The 19,875-nt window shown below is 41.3% G+C and overlaps 1 protein-coding gene across 1 annotated transcript in view; it reads right to left on the bottom strand.

Annotated features, from left to right (window-relative positions):
• LOC311038684 (histone-lysine N-methyltransferase 2C-like) overlaps positions 1-19,875 on the bottom strand; it is a gene marked incomplete at its 5' end in the record, with an annotated part of 190,283 nt that overhangs the window by 91,029 nt on the left and 79,379 nt on the right. The window contains 10 exon segments of the mRNA XM_084048252.1: positions 1,536-1,674; positions 2,724-3,372; positions 5,324-5,873; positions 7,685-7,858; positions 12,321-12,509; positions 13,792-13,848; positions 13,850-13,866; positions 14,704-14,829; positions 14,832-14,920; positions 17,063-17,168. Of these exon segments, the coding sequence (XP_083904378.1) occupies positions 1,536-1,674; positions 2,724-3,372; positions 5,324-5,873; positions 7,685-7,858; positions 12,321-12,509; positions 13,792-13,848; positions 13,850-13,866; positions 14,704-14,829; positions 14,832-14,920; positions 17,063-17,168 (2,096 nt within the window).

The raw sequence follows: 19,875 nt of genomic DNA, 5'->3' as shown, positions 1-19,875 counted from the left end.
GTTTTAAGTTAACAAGGAAGTGGATGGGAGTCTAAATCTTCGGAAAATCATATCTCCTTGGTCTTTGGCTCAAATTAAAAAATTAAAAAAATTAAAAAAACACATTTTTTTTAAAACATTTATTTTGATTTTTTTTTTTTTTTTTTAAAGAGCGCAGATCTGCGTTCTTGGCAGCCAATGTGTTGTTAACACATTGATTGCCAAGGTTTTAAACATAGGTTTCTATCCCCGTGCCGGCGTTTAATTACCTCATTTCGATGATATTTGAAACGCTGTGGAACCGACATTGTGTAAAAAAAAAACGCACCCTGTGTGAAGGAAGCGGTGCCTTTGGGGCGGGGCTTAACTACTTTCAGTGCGTCCCTATTGGTGGTCTGAGTCCACTTACCAAATTTTGTACTTGGTAGCATGCTGCGAACTGGGAATAATGGCTGTTTAAAGCCCAGCCAATGGGCAGACAGAGGGGGCGGGGCTTAAGTAATTACAGTTCGTCCCTATTGGTGGTCAAAGTCCACATACCAAATTTGGACTCGGTGGCATGCTGCAAACTGGAGTTATAGCTGTTTAAATGCCGTGCTCAAACGGACGGACATAACATACGGACGGACGGACATACGGACGTCAAGTGTGTGTGTGTGTGTGTGTGTGTGCGTGTGTGTGTGTGTGTGTGTGTGTGTGTGTGTGTGTGTGTGCGTGTGTTCGTGTGTGCGCATGTGTGCAGTATTGGCTTGTGTGTGTGTGTGTGTGTGTGTGTGTGTGGTGTGTGTGTTTGTGTGTGTGTGTGTGTGTGTGTGTGTGTTGAAGTGGCGCATGTGTTGCTTCTTTGCAGTGTTCAAACATACGGACGGACGGACGGACGGACGGACGGACGGACGGACGGACGGACGGACAGACCATAGACTGTAAAAAAGAATGGACAAAGCCACTCCCCTGCTTTCTACAGAACAAAAATGAAGCCGATAGTTCAGGAACATGCATTCCTCCATCGTTAATATATATACAGTTGGCCACGCCGGAACTCAAACGCTATTGGTTGAGACCAGACACGTGACCAGCGAACCGGAAAACAACCCCCAAAAATGCTATTGGTTGGGTAGCTTGTCAATCAAGAGTAGGGCGGGGAATGAATGGTATTGGTTGTGTAGGTTGTCAATCAAATCATCCCGCCCCTCCTGGAGCATAGCCTACTTTATCGTCAATTTTAGAATAAATGGGACCATAATTTAGCAAAACGCATATCATGATGATTGAAAGGAGACTTTAAACTAGCGACTGGAAGCCTATAGAATTTATGACAATTTTTATTACGGTAAGAAAATCTAGTCTAAAGTTTGTCAAAAACCCATCCACTTGCGTTAAAATACATTCTTTCTGACACTGCAGGTCGGCGCAGCCTTGCCCCTTGACACGGACAGAGTCAAATGTAGAGCGGCTGGCACCGCTAAAAATCGAACGGATACTGATTGTGATTGGTCACATATATACTGATTGTGATTGGTCAGACGTGATTGGTCAAACAGACGATGGGTGTGTACCTGGTGGTGGACGCTCTGGGTCAGCGGTTCGATCCCGCTGCCTCCGCCGCTGGACGGTGGTGGTGGTCCTCCTCCTCCCCCCGCGGGTCTGAGGGTCCCGGGGGGGCCGGGGGGGGCGGGAGGGTAAGCGTCCCCAGGTCTGAGGGTAGAGCAGAGAGTAGAGACTTTATTTAGCTTTGTGAGCGGTTTAGCTAGTAAGCTAACTTAGCTTCAGTCAAACAGTGCTTTTAGCTTAGCAGCTAACTTAGCTTCAGTCAAACAGTGCTTTTAGCTTAGCAGCTAACTTAGCTTCAGTCAAACAGTGCATTTAGCTTAGCAGCTAACTTAGCTTCAGTCAAACAGTACATTTAGCTTAGCAGCTAACTTAGCTTCAGTCAAACAGTACATTTAGCTTAGCAACTAACTTAGCTTCAGTCAAACAGTGCTTTTAGCTTAGCAGCTAACTTAGCTTCAGTCAAACAGTGCATTTAGCTTAGCAGCTAACTTAGCTTCAGTCAAACAGTGAATTTAGCTTAGCAGCTAACTCTGCTTACTTTATTTAGCTTTGTGAGCGGTTTAGTGTTACAATGAAGCCACGAGATCTGTTTTAAATTAACTTTGAGACGAGCCACGTTGTTTGGGCGGAAACAGTTTTTTCACGATAAAATGTTCCCCACCCACATTTAATTCAGTACCGCCCGTGAACCTTTAAAGGTATATTATACCACAGGTAGTTCCGACCAAGCAATCTGATTGGTTGAAATAGCCATCTAGCCGTGCTTCAATCCAGCTTGATAGCACGGGGCCTAATCACATTAATAAATCACTCCGCACTGATTAGACCATATATGGCACAGCTGCTGTGATGTCACGCTGTCCCACGGTAGGAAAACAAACAGACGAAAACAAACAGCACGGCGAAAATAGCCGATCTACAAGTTCACAACATTTTTATTATAAATTGCCCCACAATATGAATACATTTGGATGTGTTTTGTTGGTAACTGTTGTATAATCGCAATATTACACGAGAGGGTGTGCTTTACCGTCATTAAAGCACACCCTCTCGTGTAATATTGCTTAATTGTTCACCCGTTGTACCCGTCGGGTATCCGCGGGTACCCGGCCCGTTGCAGGACTCTACTGCGAGGCATAGTTTCACCCTAAATCCTCCTGAACCTTCGGGGGGAACAAGATCAAATGAAGTACCTGAGAGTGCCGGAGGAGGAGCTGATGGAGTAAGGCTCCCTGGGTTTGTGCTGGCGTGACGACGCCGTGGCCCCCTGCTGGTGGAGGAGGTAGGTTTCGCCGCTCCTCTGGTTCCCCGGGGATTGTGGGTAACAGCGGTCCGACGGCGCGGGGGGCGGGGCAAAGGGGTCGAGAGGGGAGGGGGGGTGAGGGTGGGAGGGAGAAACCCTCCGATTGGCCGCCGCCTGCACCGGCCCGACGAACTGGTCCAACCGCAGGGCGCCGGCGGGGGGGGGCGTCGCCAGGTAGGAAGGGTCGGAGTGGGGTCGAGGGGAGGAGCCGTAGGGGTCGGAGGGAGGTCGGGCGGGGGAGGAGCCGTAGGGGTCGGGGGGTCGGGCGGGGGAGGAGCCGTAGGGGTCGGGAGGTCGGGCGGGGGAGGAGCCGTAGGGGTCGGAGGGAGGTCGGGGGGAGGAGCCGTAGGGGTCGGGGGAGGGTCGGGAGGAGGAGGTGAAGGGGGTGGGGCTCCGGTGGGGGGAGGAGGGGTCCTGGAGGGGGAGGGGCTGGAGGTGGGGGAGGGGCATCATGGGGGTCTTGAACTCTGATGACATCATCCTGTGGTGGGCGGAGAGTCTGGACGAGAGGTCGGGTGGGCTCATCACCCCCCGGGGTCCTAAGGAGCAGAGAGGTCAAGAGGTCAGGGTCTTTATTTATCTTTATCTTATCTTATCTTTACCTTATCTTTATCTATAGAACTGATCCTAGAACAGTCTGTAAACACAGTGCCTTATCTTTATCCTTATACAATACTCACCCTGCTGCTGCGACAGGGTTAGTCTTAGGGGTTAAGGTAGATCAGTTTATTCTATATTAAAGGGTTAGTCTTAGGGGTTAAGGTAGATCAGTTTATTCTATATTAAAGGGTTAGGGGGTTAGGGGTTAAGGTAGATCAGTTTATTCTATATTAAAGGGGTAGGGGTTAAGGTAGATCAGTTTATTCTATATTAAAGGGTTAGGGGGTTAGGGGTTAAGGTAGATCAGTTTATTCTATATTAAAGGGTTAGGGGTTAAGGTAGATCAGTTTATTCTATATTAAAGGGGTAGGGGTTAAGGTAGATCAGTTTATTCTATATTAAAGGGTTAGGGGGTTAGGGGTTAAGGTAGATCAGTTTATTCTATATTAAAGGGTTAGGGTAGGGGTTAAGGGTTAAGGTAGATCAGTTTATTCTATATTAAAGGGTTAGGGGGTTAGGGGTTAAGGTAGATCAGTTTATTCTATATTAAAGGGTTAGGGGGTTAGGGGTTAAGGTAGATCAGTTTATTCTATATTAAAGGTTTAGGGGGTTAGGGATTAAGGTAGATCAGTTTATTCTATATTAAAGGGTTAGGGGTTAAGGTAGATCAGTTTATTCTATATTAAAGGGGTAGGGGTTAAGGTAGATCAGTTTATTCTATATTAAAGGGTTAGGGGGTTAGGGGTTAAGGTAGATCAGTTTATTCTATATTAAAGGGTTAGGGTAGGGGTTAAGGGTTAAGGTAGATCAGTTTATTCTATATTAAAGGGTTAGTCTTAGGGGTTAAGGTAGATCAGTTTATTCTATATTAAAGGGTTAGGGGGTTAGGGGTTAAGGTAGATCAGTTTATTCTATATTAAAGGGTTAGGGGTTAAGGTAGATCAGTTTATTCTATATTAAAGGGTTAGGGGTTAAGGTAGATCAGTTTATTCTATATTAAAGGGTTAGGGGGTTAGGGGTTAAGGTAGATCAGTTTATTCTATATTAAAGGGTTAGAGTAGGGGTTAAGGTAGATCAGTTTATTCTATATTAAAGGGTTAGGGGTTAAGGTAGATCAGTTTATTCTATATTAAAGGGTTAGGGGGTTAGGGGTTAAGGTAGATCAGTTTATTCTATATTAAAGGGTTAGGGGGTTAGGGGTTAAGGTAGATCAGTTTATTCTATATTAAAGGGTTAGGGTAGGGGTTAGGGGTTAAGGTAGATCAGTTTATTCTATATTACAGGGTTAGTCTTAGGGCTTAAGGTAGATCAGTTTATTCTATATTACAGGGTTAGTCTTAGGGCTTAAGGTAGATCAGTTTATTCTATATTAAAGGGTTAGGGTAGGGGTTAGGGGTTAAGGTAGATCAGTTTATTCTATATTAAAGGGTTAGGGGGTTAGGGGTTAAGGTAGATCAGTTTATTCTATATTAAAGGGTAGGGGTTAGGGCTTAAGGTAGATCAGTTTATTCTATATTAAAGGGTTAGGGTAGGGGTTAAGGTAGATCAGTTTATTCTATATTAAAGGGTTAGGGGGTTAGGGGTTAAGGTAGATCAGTTTATTCTATATTAAAGGGTTAGGGTAGGGGTTAAGGTAGATCAGTTTATTCTATATTAAAGGGTTAGGGTAGGGGTTAAGGTAGATCAGTTTATTCTATATTAAAGGGTTAGGGTAGGGGTTAAGGTAGATCAGTTTATTCTATATTAAAGGGTTAGGGTAGGGCTTAAGGTAGATCAGTTTATTCTATATTAAAGGGTTAGGGTAGGGGTTAAGGTAGATCAGTTTATTCTATATTAAAGGGTTAGGGGTTAAGGTAGATCAGTTTATTCTATATTAAAGCTGTAACTCACCCTGATGCTGCTGTGACATCACAGGTCTAGGGGGGTCGACGGGGGACGGAGGCCCCAGTGCATCGTGGGCCGTCGGCGAGGCGCTCAAGGAGTTGTGTCGTTGCTGCTGGGGGGGCGTGGTGGCGGGGGGGCGGTCCCACGGCGAGGAGGGGCGGGACGAGGGCGGGGAGAACATCTGAGGGGAGGGCGAGTGGGCGTGGTGGAGGGGGGAGAACCCGGAGGAGGGAGGCGGGGCTTGCGGCCGGAGGAAGACGTCGTCCGCGGCCAATCCCGACGAGGAGGCCGGCGGATGCCCTGGGTGGTGTGGTGGGTGTGGCCTGGAGGCCTGGTGGAGAGGGGAAGCTCCGCCCACCCCAAGGTGGGGGGCGGGGCTCTGGCTACCCATCTCGGGGGAAACGCCGCCTCCCCCTATTAGGGGATGGCTGCCTAGCAACGTGTGCTGTTGTTGTCGTTGTTGTTGCTGCTGCAGTTGCAGCTGTTCGCTCTTCACCTGCTCCAGCTTCTGACACGCCTCCATCTTAGCCTGCTGTTTGCTCTGCTGGCGCTGGATCTGAAGGAAGAAGAAACGACGTGTTTAATGGCTTTTAATTCATGAGGTTTTAAGTTATAGCCCTTTAAGCCCTGAAGAAGCATCTCTGTCACTTTTTGATTTGAGCTAAAAAAAAAGAGTTATTTTACACTTTGGGCTGTTTTTTCATTTTTTCAATTTTTTTCATTTTTTTTCCAAAAATATTTCATTTTTTTCCAAAAATATTTCATTTTTTTCCAAAAATATTTCTATTTTTTTCAAAAATATTTCATTTTTTTTCAAAAATATTTCATTTTTTTCAAAAATATTTCATTTTTTTCCAAAAATATTTCATTTTTTTTCAAAAATATTTCATTTTTTTTCAAAAATATTTCAATTTTTTTCAAAAATATTTTTTTTCAAAAATAGCAGATCTACAAGCTCGTAGCGCGGCACTCGGTGCCGCGCTACGAGCTTGTAGATCTGCTATTTTTTGAATAGACAAAAAAAATGCTTTTTAGCTCAAATCAAAAAGTGACACAGATGCTTCTTCAGGGCTTAAAGGGTTTTAATTAGGCTTTATATGACAGAGTGAAGCTTTAATGTTCTGTCTGTCTGTCAGTGAGTGAGTTTAATGTGATGAATGAAAGCTTCTACATTAAACATGCAAGGGGGTTCACTTCACTTCCTGCTATTCTAGAACAACAAAGCTTACAGACCTCACAAAACTGATTTTTAGATTAATCCTTAAAGGAGACATCCGTCCATTTTTAGTGTTATCTTTGATACGTGGCAAATCACTCACCAACGTAGAAATGCCCATTGAGTTACTCCACAGACCCCCCTGTCGACCCCCACCGTTGGCATAATACGAGGCGCGTAGAGCATAGCCCAAATTCGCCTATTTTAACAAAATGCAAAGTCTGTTTTTTTTCCTCCTAGCACTCATTGTGGAGCCCCTGTGACAGGGCGCTGAAAGTCCCGACAAGCTAACGGCTAATAACGGAACGAGCTGACGCTCGTCGCTCGTTTCTCTCCGAAACCTGGCAACCTGGTGTTGCCAGGCAGAGAGATAAGCAGCCAGCTAACACACAAACAGAGAGAGAAAAAAGAGGAATCCCTCTGATGCTAAGCTAACGGCTAACACACACACACAAACAGAGAAAGAGAGAGGAATCCCTCTGATGCTAACGGCTAAGCTAACACACACACAGAGGAAAAGGAGGAATCCCATAGAAACAGGTGGATTCCCTCTTACCAGAGCCAGTCTTCCAGCTCCGTCTACAGAAGCCTGCCAGGGACATTCTTTATCTGGTGACACTTTCACCCTAAACCGCAAAAAACGCTAATGTTTCGCCCAAAACCGCAAAGAGCGCGAAAGTTTTGCCCAAAACCGCAAGAAACACAAAATTTTCGCCCAAAACCGCAAAAAACGCGAAATTCTCACCCAAAACCGCAAAAAACGACAACGTTTCGCCCAAAACCACAAAAAACACGAAATGTTCGCCCAAAACCGCAAAAAACGCTAAAGTTTCGCCCAAAACCGCAAAAAACGCTAAATTTCCGCCCAAAACCGCAAAAAAATTGCCACTAAAACCGCAAAATGTTCGCCCAAAACCGCAAAAAACGCGAAATTTTCGCCTAAAACCGCAAAAAAACGCGAAATTATTCGACAGAAACAACCTAGACAGAAACAACTAGAACAGGTACAACACTCTGCTAACAGCAGGGTGCTAAGCTAACGGGCTAACACACAAACAGAGAGTGTATAGGGTCTGATGCTAAGCTAACGGCTAACACACACAGAGAGAAAAGGAGGAATCCCATAGAAACAGGGGGATTCCCTCTCTTACCAGAGCCAGTCTTCCAGCTCCGTCTACAGAAGCCTGCCAGGGACATTCTTTATCTGGTGACCTTAGTCCTAGGGCTTTGCTTTGAGGGGGGAGGGGCCTTCCCTGGGGGGGGAGGGGTCTTTCCTGCCTCTTCTGAGCTTCGGACCTCAGAGGCGCCTCATTAACCTCATTAACCTTTTTCAACGACAATTAACACATTAATTAACAGTTTTGAACAAAACGCATTCATGCATATCATTAATTAGGCTCTTCCTCTTTAACACAGTTTTAAAGGACGACTTCGCCACTTTTCAACATGTCTTTGTGTAATTGGTCCTCACTGATGCTCATGATGAAATGGTCTGTGTCTCAGAGGGAGGGCTGTGGACGGTTCAGAAACCCGTCTACCAGTGACATCATCGATGGGGAATCCAAGCTGATAGAAACTGCAGGCGTTTGTATTCCTGGAAAGTTGCAATGCAATAATAGATCCCATTGTTCTCGCCTTAACACATTGACTGCCTTAATTATTATTATTATTATTATTTTCACTGCCTATTGTTATTCATGCCAGAGATTTTTCAATGAAAAAAAAAAAAAGTACTCAGGAGCCGAGATACAAAATGTTAAAGTTTTAAGTTAACAAGGAAGTGGATGAGAGTAAAGATCTTCAAAAATTCATATATCCTTTGTCTTTGGGTCAAATAAAAAACAAAAAAAGTAAAAAAAATAAAATAATATATATATATATATTTTTTTTGCTATAATCGAGTTAACTCGATCTAGGCAGTCAATGTGTTAATACAAATCTGAATACAATTTTTTTTAATCTTTTTGGAAGAAAAAAGAAATCCTGCCTAACGATGATGTCACTGGTAGACGGGTTTCTGGACTGTCCACAGCCCTCCTATGAGACACAGACCGAGTAGAACAAAAACGGTATCATTTTATCATGAGCATTAGTCAGGACCTGTTATACGAAGATATGTTGAAAAGTGGTGAAGTCGTCCTTTAACAAACGCATGCACATCATTCATCACGATACCACGGCCCTCTGCTGGGCAGTCAATGACATTACCATCCGTCCATCCGTTATTCATCCCCCTAGCATGCATATCCTACTAGGTTACTATGGTTACCAATGGTTTGCTAGGGCAGGGCGGGAGATTAACACCTCGGTGCAACTCAAATTAAATTAAAGACATAGTTCAATGTTGAAAATGAGTGGTATTCCCCTTTAATTGGTTTGGCTCTGAGATGAGTTGATTTCCCGCCCTGGTTCTAACTGATGAAGATTAACACGACAGACAGACAGACAGACAGACAGACAGACAGACAGACAGACAGACAGACAGGCAGACAGTCAGACAGACAGACAGACAGACAGACAGGCAGACAGACAGACAGACAGTCAGACAGACAGACAGTCAGACAGACAGACAGTCAGTCAGTCAGTCAGTCAGACCGTTGGTTCTCAAAGTGGGGTCCGGGGGACCCCCAGGGGTCCCTGAGGGGGTTCCAGGGGGTCCCCAGCTAAATGATGGATAGGAACCAAATTAACCCTAACGGGTCTGTAACTCTGAGAGTGTACAAATGGAACCAAATGGACCCTAACGGGTCCATTTGGTTCCATTTGGACACTCTCAGAGTTACATGAACATTGATTTTATAATATAAATTGGGGTCCCAGAGGTATAAATGCCATTAAATGGGGGTCCGGTAGCCTCTAATGCATGTCAATCTGGGGGGCCCTTGAAATTAAAATGGTCGAGAATCACTGCTAGAGAGCCGTATAAACCTTGTCTTATGGGGGTCCCTGGCTTATCTTTTCAAATGGGGGTCCGCGGGGGTAATAAGTGTCAACATCAACCACAGAGTTGAGTGGGAGATCTCATTGTTTCTGCTTCTACGGGCCGACGGCCTGGAATAAGCTTCCTCTGCACCTAAGACAGGCACCCTCTGTAGACAGTTTTAAAGCACAGCTCAAGACTCATTTATTCACTCTTGCTTTTAGTTGATTCTGCTTCTTCTGAATCTCTGTGCTGTTGTTTCTGTCTTTATCGCTGCCTGACCCACTGCCTTTTATCTTTAAGCTTTTATCTCTTGCCACTGTACTTTGCCACTGCTCTATTGTTTTAATTGTTTTGCTTGACCCGCTGCCTCTTATTTGTAACCATTACTTCTTGCCATTGCCCTTTTTGCCTTTTGCTCTATTATTGCCATTGCTCTAATGTTTTTTGCTTTTACCCTGTGTTTTCTTTTCATTTTTTCTTTCGTTTTCTGTAAAGCACTTTGAGCTGCATTTATGTCATGAAAGGTGCTATATAAATAAAGTTTATTATTATTATTATTATTATTATTATTATTGTTGAGTTAATGAGAATATCAATGAAGGCACGTTGATACCAAGAGCCATCAACATTTGGACCAATCAACAGGGGGCTAATTGTCTTCCAAATTGGAATGTGTGAACATCAGAACTGTGGGTTTATGATAACTGGGTTCCAAGACTGTATCTTTTTAGCATCCACCCCTTAGTTATGAAATATAGTGTAAACACATCTTTAACCCTTTAAGCCCTGAAGAAGCATCTGTGTCACTTTTTGATTTGAGCTAAAAAAGCATTATTTTACACTTTGGCTATTCAAAAATAGCAGCTTGTAGATCTGCTATTTTTGAAAAATCGTGAAAATGCGTGCAAATCTTTTAATATATATTGTTTCAAAGCGAAAAATTTTAACTCGAATCTTTGCTTCTGGTGGTCCCTGGAACATATATTTTTAAATGGGGGTCCGTGGCTAAATACATGTCATTTTGGGGGTCTTTAATATGGAAAAAAAGAACCACTGATATTATGGCGACATACGTTTTTAAAAACAAACTGTTAAATCCCCCAGAAACAAAGATTTGAGTTACAAATGTGCGCTTTTGTAACTCAAATCTCAAGATTTGCAAAAAAATTACGATTTTTCAAAAATAGCAGATATACAAGCTCATAGCGCGGCACTCGGTGCCGCGCTATGAGCTTGTATATCTGCTATTTTTGAATAGCCCAAAGTATAAAAGAATGCTTTTTAGCTCAAATCAAAAAGTGACACAGATGCGTTCCAGGGCTTAAAGGGTTAAATGGAATTAAGAAATAGTTTTAATCCGAGGGTATGCGGTTACCCTGACTCAGAGATTAGACGCCTCTGCCCTGCACAGTCTAATAGAAAGCACAAAGCTTTAAAAAAAAATAAGTCTGCCTCATCCAGGCAGTTGGCCAGTAGTCACTTTGAGTGGCAGTTGGGACAAACGCAGTCAGTGGAGCAAACGCAGTCCGCACCAAAAAGTATTTACGATTCTGTCCCTATCGGTATATAACTCGGACGGCGCTGATTCGACTCAGCGGACCATCGGCTGGTCGACGCGGGCACACTCGCGCCTGGAGGAGGCGCTCGGGCGCGTCTTCCTCAGCCTCAAGGTCTGCTGAGTCGGCGCGCCTCCGTCGTGGCCCAAAACTTATAGTTATGAATTATAGTGAAAACACGTCCTTAACTCATTCAGTGCCAAACTTATTTATTCATGTTAATGGAATTTTGGTTCTGAGTGCCACAGCCAAAATTCATTGTAAAAAAAAAGTGCTTAGGAAGCGAGATACAGCCTTTTTAAGTTATAGGTTAAACAAGGAGTGGATGGAGCAGCAAATCTTCAAATCATCATATCTTGGGTTCTGAACATGTTTTTCCCCAAAAAAAAAAAAAAAAAAAAAAAACTTTTATTTTGAATTTTTTTTTTTTTTTTGAAATTTTTTTTATGACGGATTTGACGGATCGTGGCGCTCTGGGCGTCAGGCCACGTGACGGATTTGACGGATTGTGGCACTCAATGAGTTAAATGGAATTAAGAAAGGGTTTTTAATCCGAGGGTATGCGGTTACCCTGACTCAGAGATTAGACGCCTCTGCCCTACACCATTGGTTCTCAAAGTGGGGTCCGGGGACCCCCAGGGGTACTTGAGGCGGTTCCGGGGGGTCCCCAGCTAAATGATGGATTGGAACAAATGGACCCTTATGGGTCTGTAACTCTGAGAGTGTCCAAATGGAACCAAATGGACCCTAACGGGTCCATTTGGTTCCATTTGTACACTCTCAGAGTTAAATTAACATTGATTTTATAATATAAATTCAGGTCCCAGAGGTATAAATGCCATTAAATGGGGGTCCGTATAGCCTAATACATGTCAAACTGGGGGGTCCTTACATTAAAATGGTTGAGAATCACTGCTAGAAAGCCATATAAATCTTCTCTTATTGGGGGTCCCTGGCTTATCTTTTCTAATGGGGGTCCGCGGGCTAATAAGTGTCAATTCGGGGGTCCTTGACATGAAAAAGTTTGAGAACCACTGAGTCAGTCAGTCAGTCAGTCAGTCAGTCAGTCAGACAGACAGACAGACAGACAGACAGACAGACAGACAGACAGACAGACAGACAGACAGACAGACAGGTAAAGAGCAGGTTATCTGTAGAGGTGAAAGGTCAACGGCGGTCTGACAAGTATGAAACATTGACAAATGTAAATACTCAAGTAAAGTAAAAGTACCTCAACATTTTACTTAAGCACAGTCCTTGAGTAAATGTACTTAGTTACTTAACACCACTGTCAGTCTGTCTGTCTACCTGTCTGTATTTCCACTCCTGTTCCTGTTCAGACTCCCTCGGCTTGAACGCGCTGTCCGTCTCCATGGAAACGGGGTCGTAAGGGGCGTGGCCGGGCAGCGGCTCCTGCGATTGGTTCATTTTCAGCGAGTCACTGGAGACCTGCACCTTGCTCATTCGCTGTGCCGCCCGGTTATCCCTGGCTTTGACCTGGAGACAGAAAAACACTGGTTTAAACTAGTTTAAACTAGATTAAACTAGATTAAACTAGTTTAAACTAGATTAAACTAGATTAAACAGACAGAAAAACACTGGTTTAAACTAGTTTAAACTAGTTTAAACTAGATTAAACTAGATTAAACTAGTTTAAATTAGTTTAAATTAGGTTAAACAGACAGAACAACACTGGTTTAAACTAGTTTAAACTAGTTTAAACTAGTTTAAACTAGATTAAACTAGATTAAACTAGTTTAAATTAGGTTAAACAGACAGAACAACACTGGTTTAAACTAGTTTAGACTAGTTTAAATTAGTTTAAACTAGATTAAACAGACAGAAAAACATTGGATTAAACAAGTTTAAATTAGTTTACACTAGGTTAAACTAGATTAAACTAGATTAAACAGACACAAAAACACTGGTTTAAACTAGTTTAAATTAGTTTAAACTAGATTAAACAGACACAAAAACACTGGATTAAACTAGTTTAAACTAGGTTAAACTAGATTAAACTAGTTTAAACAGACACAGAAACACTGGTTTAAACTCCTCCCAGTGGGAGGTGCGGTGAGGACCTCCCTACAGGGAAATGTTCAGGAGACGTCCGTACTAGATGCCTGAACCATCTTAGCTGGCTCCTCTCCAAGTGAAGGAGTAAAGAGTCCAAACCTCTTGCTTTACCTTCTAACCTGGCCTGGACCCTCTCATGAGCAGCATGTGTATACGTCTATAACAGATCTATACATATGGAACACATGTTGTAGATCTATAAACATGGAACACATGTTGTAGATCATTCTTTTTGCCGCTAAAACCACGAAATTTTCGCCCAAAACCACAAAAAACGCGAATGTTTCGCCCAAAACCGCAAAAAGTGCGAAATTTTCGCCCAAAACCCGCCCAAAACCGCAAAAAGAATGTTCAAACGCGCGCGTGCACATTCTTTTTGCCGCTAAAACCGCGAAATTTTCGCCCAAAACTGCAAAAAAACACGAAATTTTCACCCAAAACCGCAAAAAACGTGAATATTTCGCCCAAAACCGCAAAAAGCGCAAAACCGAATGTTCAAATATCGAATGTTCAAAAGCGCGCGCCCGAATTCAGCACGCGCGCGTTTGAACATTCTTTTTGCCGCTAAAACCGCGAAATGTGGAATGGAACACATGTTGTAGATCTATAAACATGGAACACATAGATGTAGATCTATAAACATGGAACACATAGATGTAGATCTATAAACATGGAACACATAGATGTAGATCTATAAACTCACCACATATGGAGCTCTGTCCTGAGAGTTGGCTTTCCTCCACAGCTTAGCGATCTGCTTCAACCCTGTTGGACCACTCTACACACACACACGCGCACACACACACACACACACACACACACACACACACACACACACACACACACACACACACACACACACACACAATAAATGTACTTGATTACTTTACTTTCTAAATGAATGAACACCATTGTGTCTGTTTGGTGTGCCTGGATACTGTAGTTTCAAATCAAGCACACCTGGGTATTGTAGTTTTAAATCAGGTCTTGTAGTTCTAAAACAGGGTACCTGGTATTGTAGTTTTAAATCAGGTATTGTAGTTCTATAACAGGGTACCTGGGTATTGTAGTTTTAAATCAGGGTAACTACCCTGAAAAAAACGTTGTTTTTTTTAACGCTAAAACAGGGTTTTTAACGCTAAAAAACTACAACAAAAAAAAACTACAAAAAAAAAAAAAAACTAAAAAAAAAAAAAAAGAACAAAAAAAAATAAAAAATACTGAAAAAAAAAACACTACAAAAAAAAAAACTACTAAAAAAAAAACTAAAAAAAAAAAGCTTTAACGCTTTTTAACGCTAAAACAGGGTACCTGGGTATTGTAGTCTTAAATCAGGGTACCTGGGTATTGTAGTCTTAAATCAGGGTACCTGGGTATTGTAGTCTTAAATCAGGGTATTGTAGTTCTAACACAGGGTACCTGGGTATTGTAGTCTTAAATCAGGGTACCTGGGTATTGTAGTTTTAAATCAGAGGTATTGTAGTTCTAAAACAGGGTACCTGGGTATTGTAGTCTTAAATCAGGGTACCTGGGTATTGTAGTCTTAAATCAGGGTACCTGGGTATTGTAGTCTTAAATCAGGGTACCTGGGTATTGTAGTCTTAAATCAGGGTACCTGGGTATTGTAGTCTTAAATCAGGGTAGTTGACGTTAGCGAACAGAACCGGGGCCACGGTGGCCGTCTCTCCCAGCAGCTCCTCCTTCTCCCACTTCAGCGTGCTCCTCTGGCCTGTGACATCACTTCCTGTTCTGCTGCTGGACTGGCTGAGGAGGGGGAGGAGCCCGCCGGTCCCCACGGACCAATCACATCCCCTCCCATCTGGGTCAACTTCCTGTTAAAAAAGTGCATTTTGTTTTGTTTATAAACATGTGTTTATTAACTCATTAAGACCTGGAACTGTGTCATTTTTTTTCCATTAAGTTCCATTTTTTTTTTTTTTTATTAAGTTTTTTTTTTTTTTCTTCTTCTTCTTTTTTCCCCCCCATTCTTTCATTTTTTTTTTTTTTTTTTTTTTTTCATTTTTTCCCCCATTTTTTCCAATTTCTTTTTCCATTTTTTTTCATTTTTTCCCCCCATTTTTTCCATTTTTTCCTTTTTTTTTTAAGTTTTTTTTTTTTTCATTAAGTTCCATTAAGACCTGGAACTGTGTCATTTTTTAGATTTGAGCTAAAAAAGCATTATTTTATACTTTTGGGCTATTCAAAAATAGCAGATCTACAAGCTCGTAGCGCGGCACCGAGTGCCGCGCTACGAGCTTGTAGATCTGCTATTTTTGAAAAATCGTGAAAATATGTGCAAATCTTTGAGTATATATATATTTAAAGCGAACATTTGTAACTCAAATCTTTGCTTCTGGGGGTCCTGGAACAACATATTTTGATGGGGGTCCGCGGCCAAATACATATCATTTTGGGGGTCCTTGACATGAAAAAGATTGAGCACCACTGATATAGAAACGTTACGTTTTTCAGAAAACTGTTGAGATTTAGGAGACGTGTAGAATCGGCTTCAGGTCTCAATGGGTTAAAGGTTCCTATGACATTCATTTTCACTTTTTTGGGGGTATTTTTGGGGTATTTTTATTTATTTTTTAATCTCAAAGGAACTAGGAGAAAACGATTTTCAAAAACTTAACGCTCCATCCACTTCAATGTTAAAAAAGAAAAAAAAAATCTCATTTTTCCTACCATTGTAAACCCTGTATTTCTGAGTGAGACATTAGGCCACTTTCAAACATCGAAAAACAAACGTCAACGAGGTCACAATGACCTCGTTGACGTTTGTGAAAACCACACCTGAAGTGACTCGGCGATTAGCAACCATCAGGGGACCAATCACACTGAAGACAGACACTCTGTGACCAATTGAAAAAGGTAAAATAATAGCCTATTCCTTGGCACAGGGATCAACAAGCTTGAAAAAGCCTGGCACTGAATGAGTTAAGTACAGTACTTGAGTACATCTACTTAGTTACTTTACACCACTGGTCAAAAGTAATCAACTATCTATAATCTACAAGCTCACAACAATGTGTCAAATAGTGCATTAAGATAAAACGATCTACAAGCTCACAACAATGTGTCAAATAGTGCATTAAGATAAAACGATCTACAAGCTCACAACAATGTGTCAAATAGAACATAATATAGATACAACGATCTACAAGCTCACAACAATGTGTCAAATAGAGCATAAGAAAGATAAAACGATCTACAAGCTCACAACAATGTGTCAAATAGAGCATAAGAAAGATAAAACGATCTACAAGCTCACAACAATGTGTCAAATAGAACATAATAAAGATACAACGATCTACAAGCTCACAACAATGTGTCAAATAGAACATAATAAAGATACAACGATCTACAAGCTCACAACAATGTGTCAAATAGAACATAATAAAGATACAACGATCTACAAGCTCACAACAATGTGTCAAATAGAACATAATAAAGATAAAACGATCTACAAGCTCACAACAATGTGTCAAACAGTCAGTGGTGGAAAAAGTACTCAAATTCTTTACTTAAGTAAAAATACCAATACTGCAATATAAAAATACTCAGTTACAAGTAAAAGTCCAGAATTAAAAAATTACTTGAGTAAAAGTACAAAAGTATTGGCATCAAAATGTACTTAAAGTACCAAAAGTAAAAGTACTAAATATTTTCAAATAGCCTAGGTATAAAATAAGGCTAAAGTGGTTAATGTATGTTTTATAATGTAATAATTTACATCTGAAAAGTAACTAGTAACTAAAGTTGTCAAATAATTGTAGTGGAGTAAAAGTACAATATTTGCCTCTGAGATGTAGTGGAGTAGAAGTAAAAGTACTGGAAATTGGAAATACTCAAGTAAAGTACAAATACCTCAAAATGTTACTTAAGTATAGTACTTAAGTAAATGTACTTAGTTACTTTCCACCACTGCAAACAGTGCATAATAAGAAAGAGATAAAAGCCTTATTATTTACCTGTTGTTGCTGTCAGGAAGAGGCGGGACTCCGGAAGAACCGCTCTGAATCATGGGAGATGTAGTGAAATTAGGCTCCACCTGCCCCGCCCCCACACCGTTCAACACTGAGAGAGAGAGAGAGAGGAAGAGAGAGCTTTAAAAGCGCCTTTATTAACACATTGGGTGCCAAAACCGTATATATACTGTTTAATTTTTTTTTTTTTTTTAAACACATTTTTTTTTCCTTTTCTTTTTTCTTTTTTCCTCCATAGCAACAGGAGATATCATTTTTCTAAGATTTAGACTCCCATCCACTTCCTGGTTAACTTATGACTTCAAAAGCCTGTATCTCGGCTCCTGTGTACTTTTTTTTTTTTACAATGTATTTTTGACTATTTTTGACTATTTTCAACTGGCTGCAACTATGGAACGGTTTTCCGAATGTTTTAAATGTTTTCCCCCCGATTGTACGAGACCTCTATATAATGAATGGATGCTTTTTTTTTACATGGATTTGCTCGTCGTGGATTCTAGAGCTTTAAACAGTAAAGCGCAGTCAATGGGGAGAATGCTGGCACCCAACGTAAGTTGTTATGAAAAAATCACACCCAGTGTGAAGTGGGCGGTGTGTGGTCATCACATCATGACTCACTTTAAAAAAAGGATAAATTACTTTTTTTAAAGTCCATACTGCTATTCATAGGGCTGCACGTGTGTCATGTGTTTCGCTAGCCAATCACAGTCCTGAATTTGCAAAGTCAGCCAATCACATTACAGCTAGTGGTGATGACACCAGCTGTAATGTGATTGGCTGACTTTGCAAAAGTATAGATTTGCATTAACAATGGAAGGGTTAGACGTGTAGACTGCGTTGTAGACTATTGGCCAATCACGGTGCAGGATTGGTCAGTGTCCAAAACTCACTTATAGGGGGCGGTTACATCGCCCCAAAAAACTAAAATTTGAACATTCAGTGGATTTTCTGTGGTCTGGGGGTTTTCCCGAAAAATTAGGCTGAAAAGTAATCTGGGATTGGCCTGTGGACTTTTTATGTCACAGTCCAGGGGGAGGGAATCCTGCCATGGATCACTGGAGTGGACTTTTCAGTTAAAACTTTTCGTACACGTTTGAAAGACCACGAGAAATACTTTGAATGTGTTTTAAAACTAAATGTCATGAAACCTTTAAAACAATGAAATACATGTTGCATCAGGGACGTGCACAGATAGACTCTAGGTGGTGCTAGAGCACCTGCCCTTTGCCCTCTTGACCAGAAGTGCCCTTTTTTTCTTCAGTTTACAGCAGGGGGTCTTCAACAGGGGGTCCGGGACCCCCTAGGGGGTCCTCAGAGTTACTACAGGGGGTCCGCCAAATCTTTATGTGATATGATTTTTCTTTTTACCGTAACCACTCGAAACCTAGCATCCCTTTTCTGAGGAGAACTTTAGCCAAAAAATAGCCGATCTACAAGCTCACAACGCGTCGCACTGCGAGGCGTTGTGGGCTTGTAGATCGGCTATTTTTGATACAACCAAACCAGTTTACATCTATAGACACTATGATACAACCAAACCAGTTTACAGCTATAGACACTATGATACAACCAAACCAGCTTACAGCTATAGACACTATGATACAACCAAACCAGTTTACATCTATAGACACTATGATACAACCAAACCAGTTTACATCTATAGACACTATGATACAACCAAACCAGTTTACATCTATAGACACTATGATACAACCAAACCAGTTTACATCTATAGACACTATGATACAACCAAACCAGTTTACATCTATAGACACTATGATACAACCAAACCAGTTTACATCTATAGACACCATGATACAACCAAACCAGTTTACATCTATAGACACCATGATACAACCAAACCAGTTTACATCTATAGACACTATGATACAACCAAACCAGTTTACATCTATAGACACCATGATACAACCAAACCAGTTTACATCTATAGACACCATGATACAACCAAACCAGTTTACATCTATAGACACTATGATACAACCAAACCAGTTTACATCTATAGACACTATGATACAACAAACCAGTTTACATCTATAGACACCATGATACAACCAAACCAGTTTACATCTATAGACACCATGATACAACCAAACCAGTTTACATCTATAGACACTATGATACAACCAAACCAGTTTACATCTATAGACACTATGATACAACCAAACCAGTTTACATCTATAGACACTATGATACAACCAAACCAGTTTACATCTATAGACACTATGATACAACCAAACCAGTTTACATCTATAGACACTATGATACAACCAAACCAGTTTACATCTATAGACACTATGATACAACCAAACCAGTTTACATCTATAGACACTATGATACAACCAAACCAGTTTACATCTATAGACACTATGATACAACCAAAACCAGTTTACATCTATAGACACTATGATACAACCAAACCAGTTTACATCTATAGACACTATGATACAACCAAACCAGTTTACATCTATAGACACTATGATACAACCAAACCAGTTTACATCTATAGACACCATGATACAACCAAACCAGTTTACATCTATAGACACTATGATACAACCAAACCAGTTTACAACTATAGACACCATGATACAACCAAACCAGTTTACATCTATAGACACTATGATACAACCAAACCAGTTTACATCTATAGACACCATGATACAACCAAACCAGTTTACATCTATAGACACCATGATACAACCAAACCAGTTTACATCTATAGACACCATGATACAACCAAACCAGTTTACATCTATAGACACTATGATACAACCAAA

The sequence above is a fragment of the Gymnoscopelus microlampas genome, assembly GCF_963454915.1.
Source record: "Gymnoscopelus microlampas genome assembly, chromosome: 22".
NCBI lineage: Eukaryota > Metazoa > Chordata > Actinopteri > Myctophiformes > Myctophidae > Gymnoscopelus > Gymnoscopelus microlampas.
This window is presented reverse-complemented; position numbering and strand designations above follow the sequence as displayed.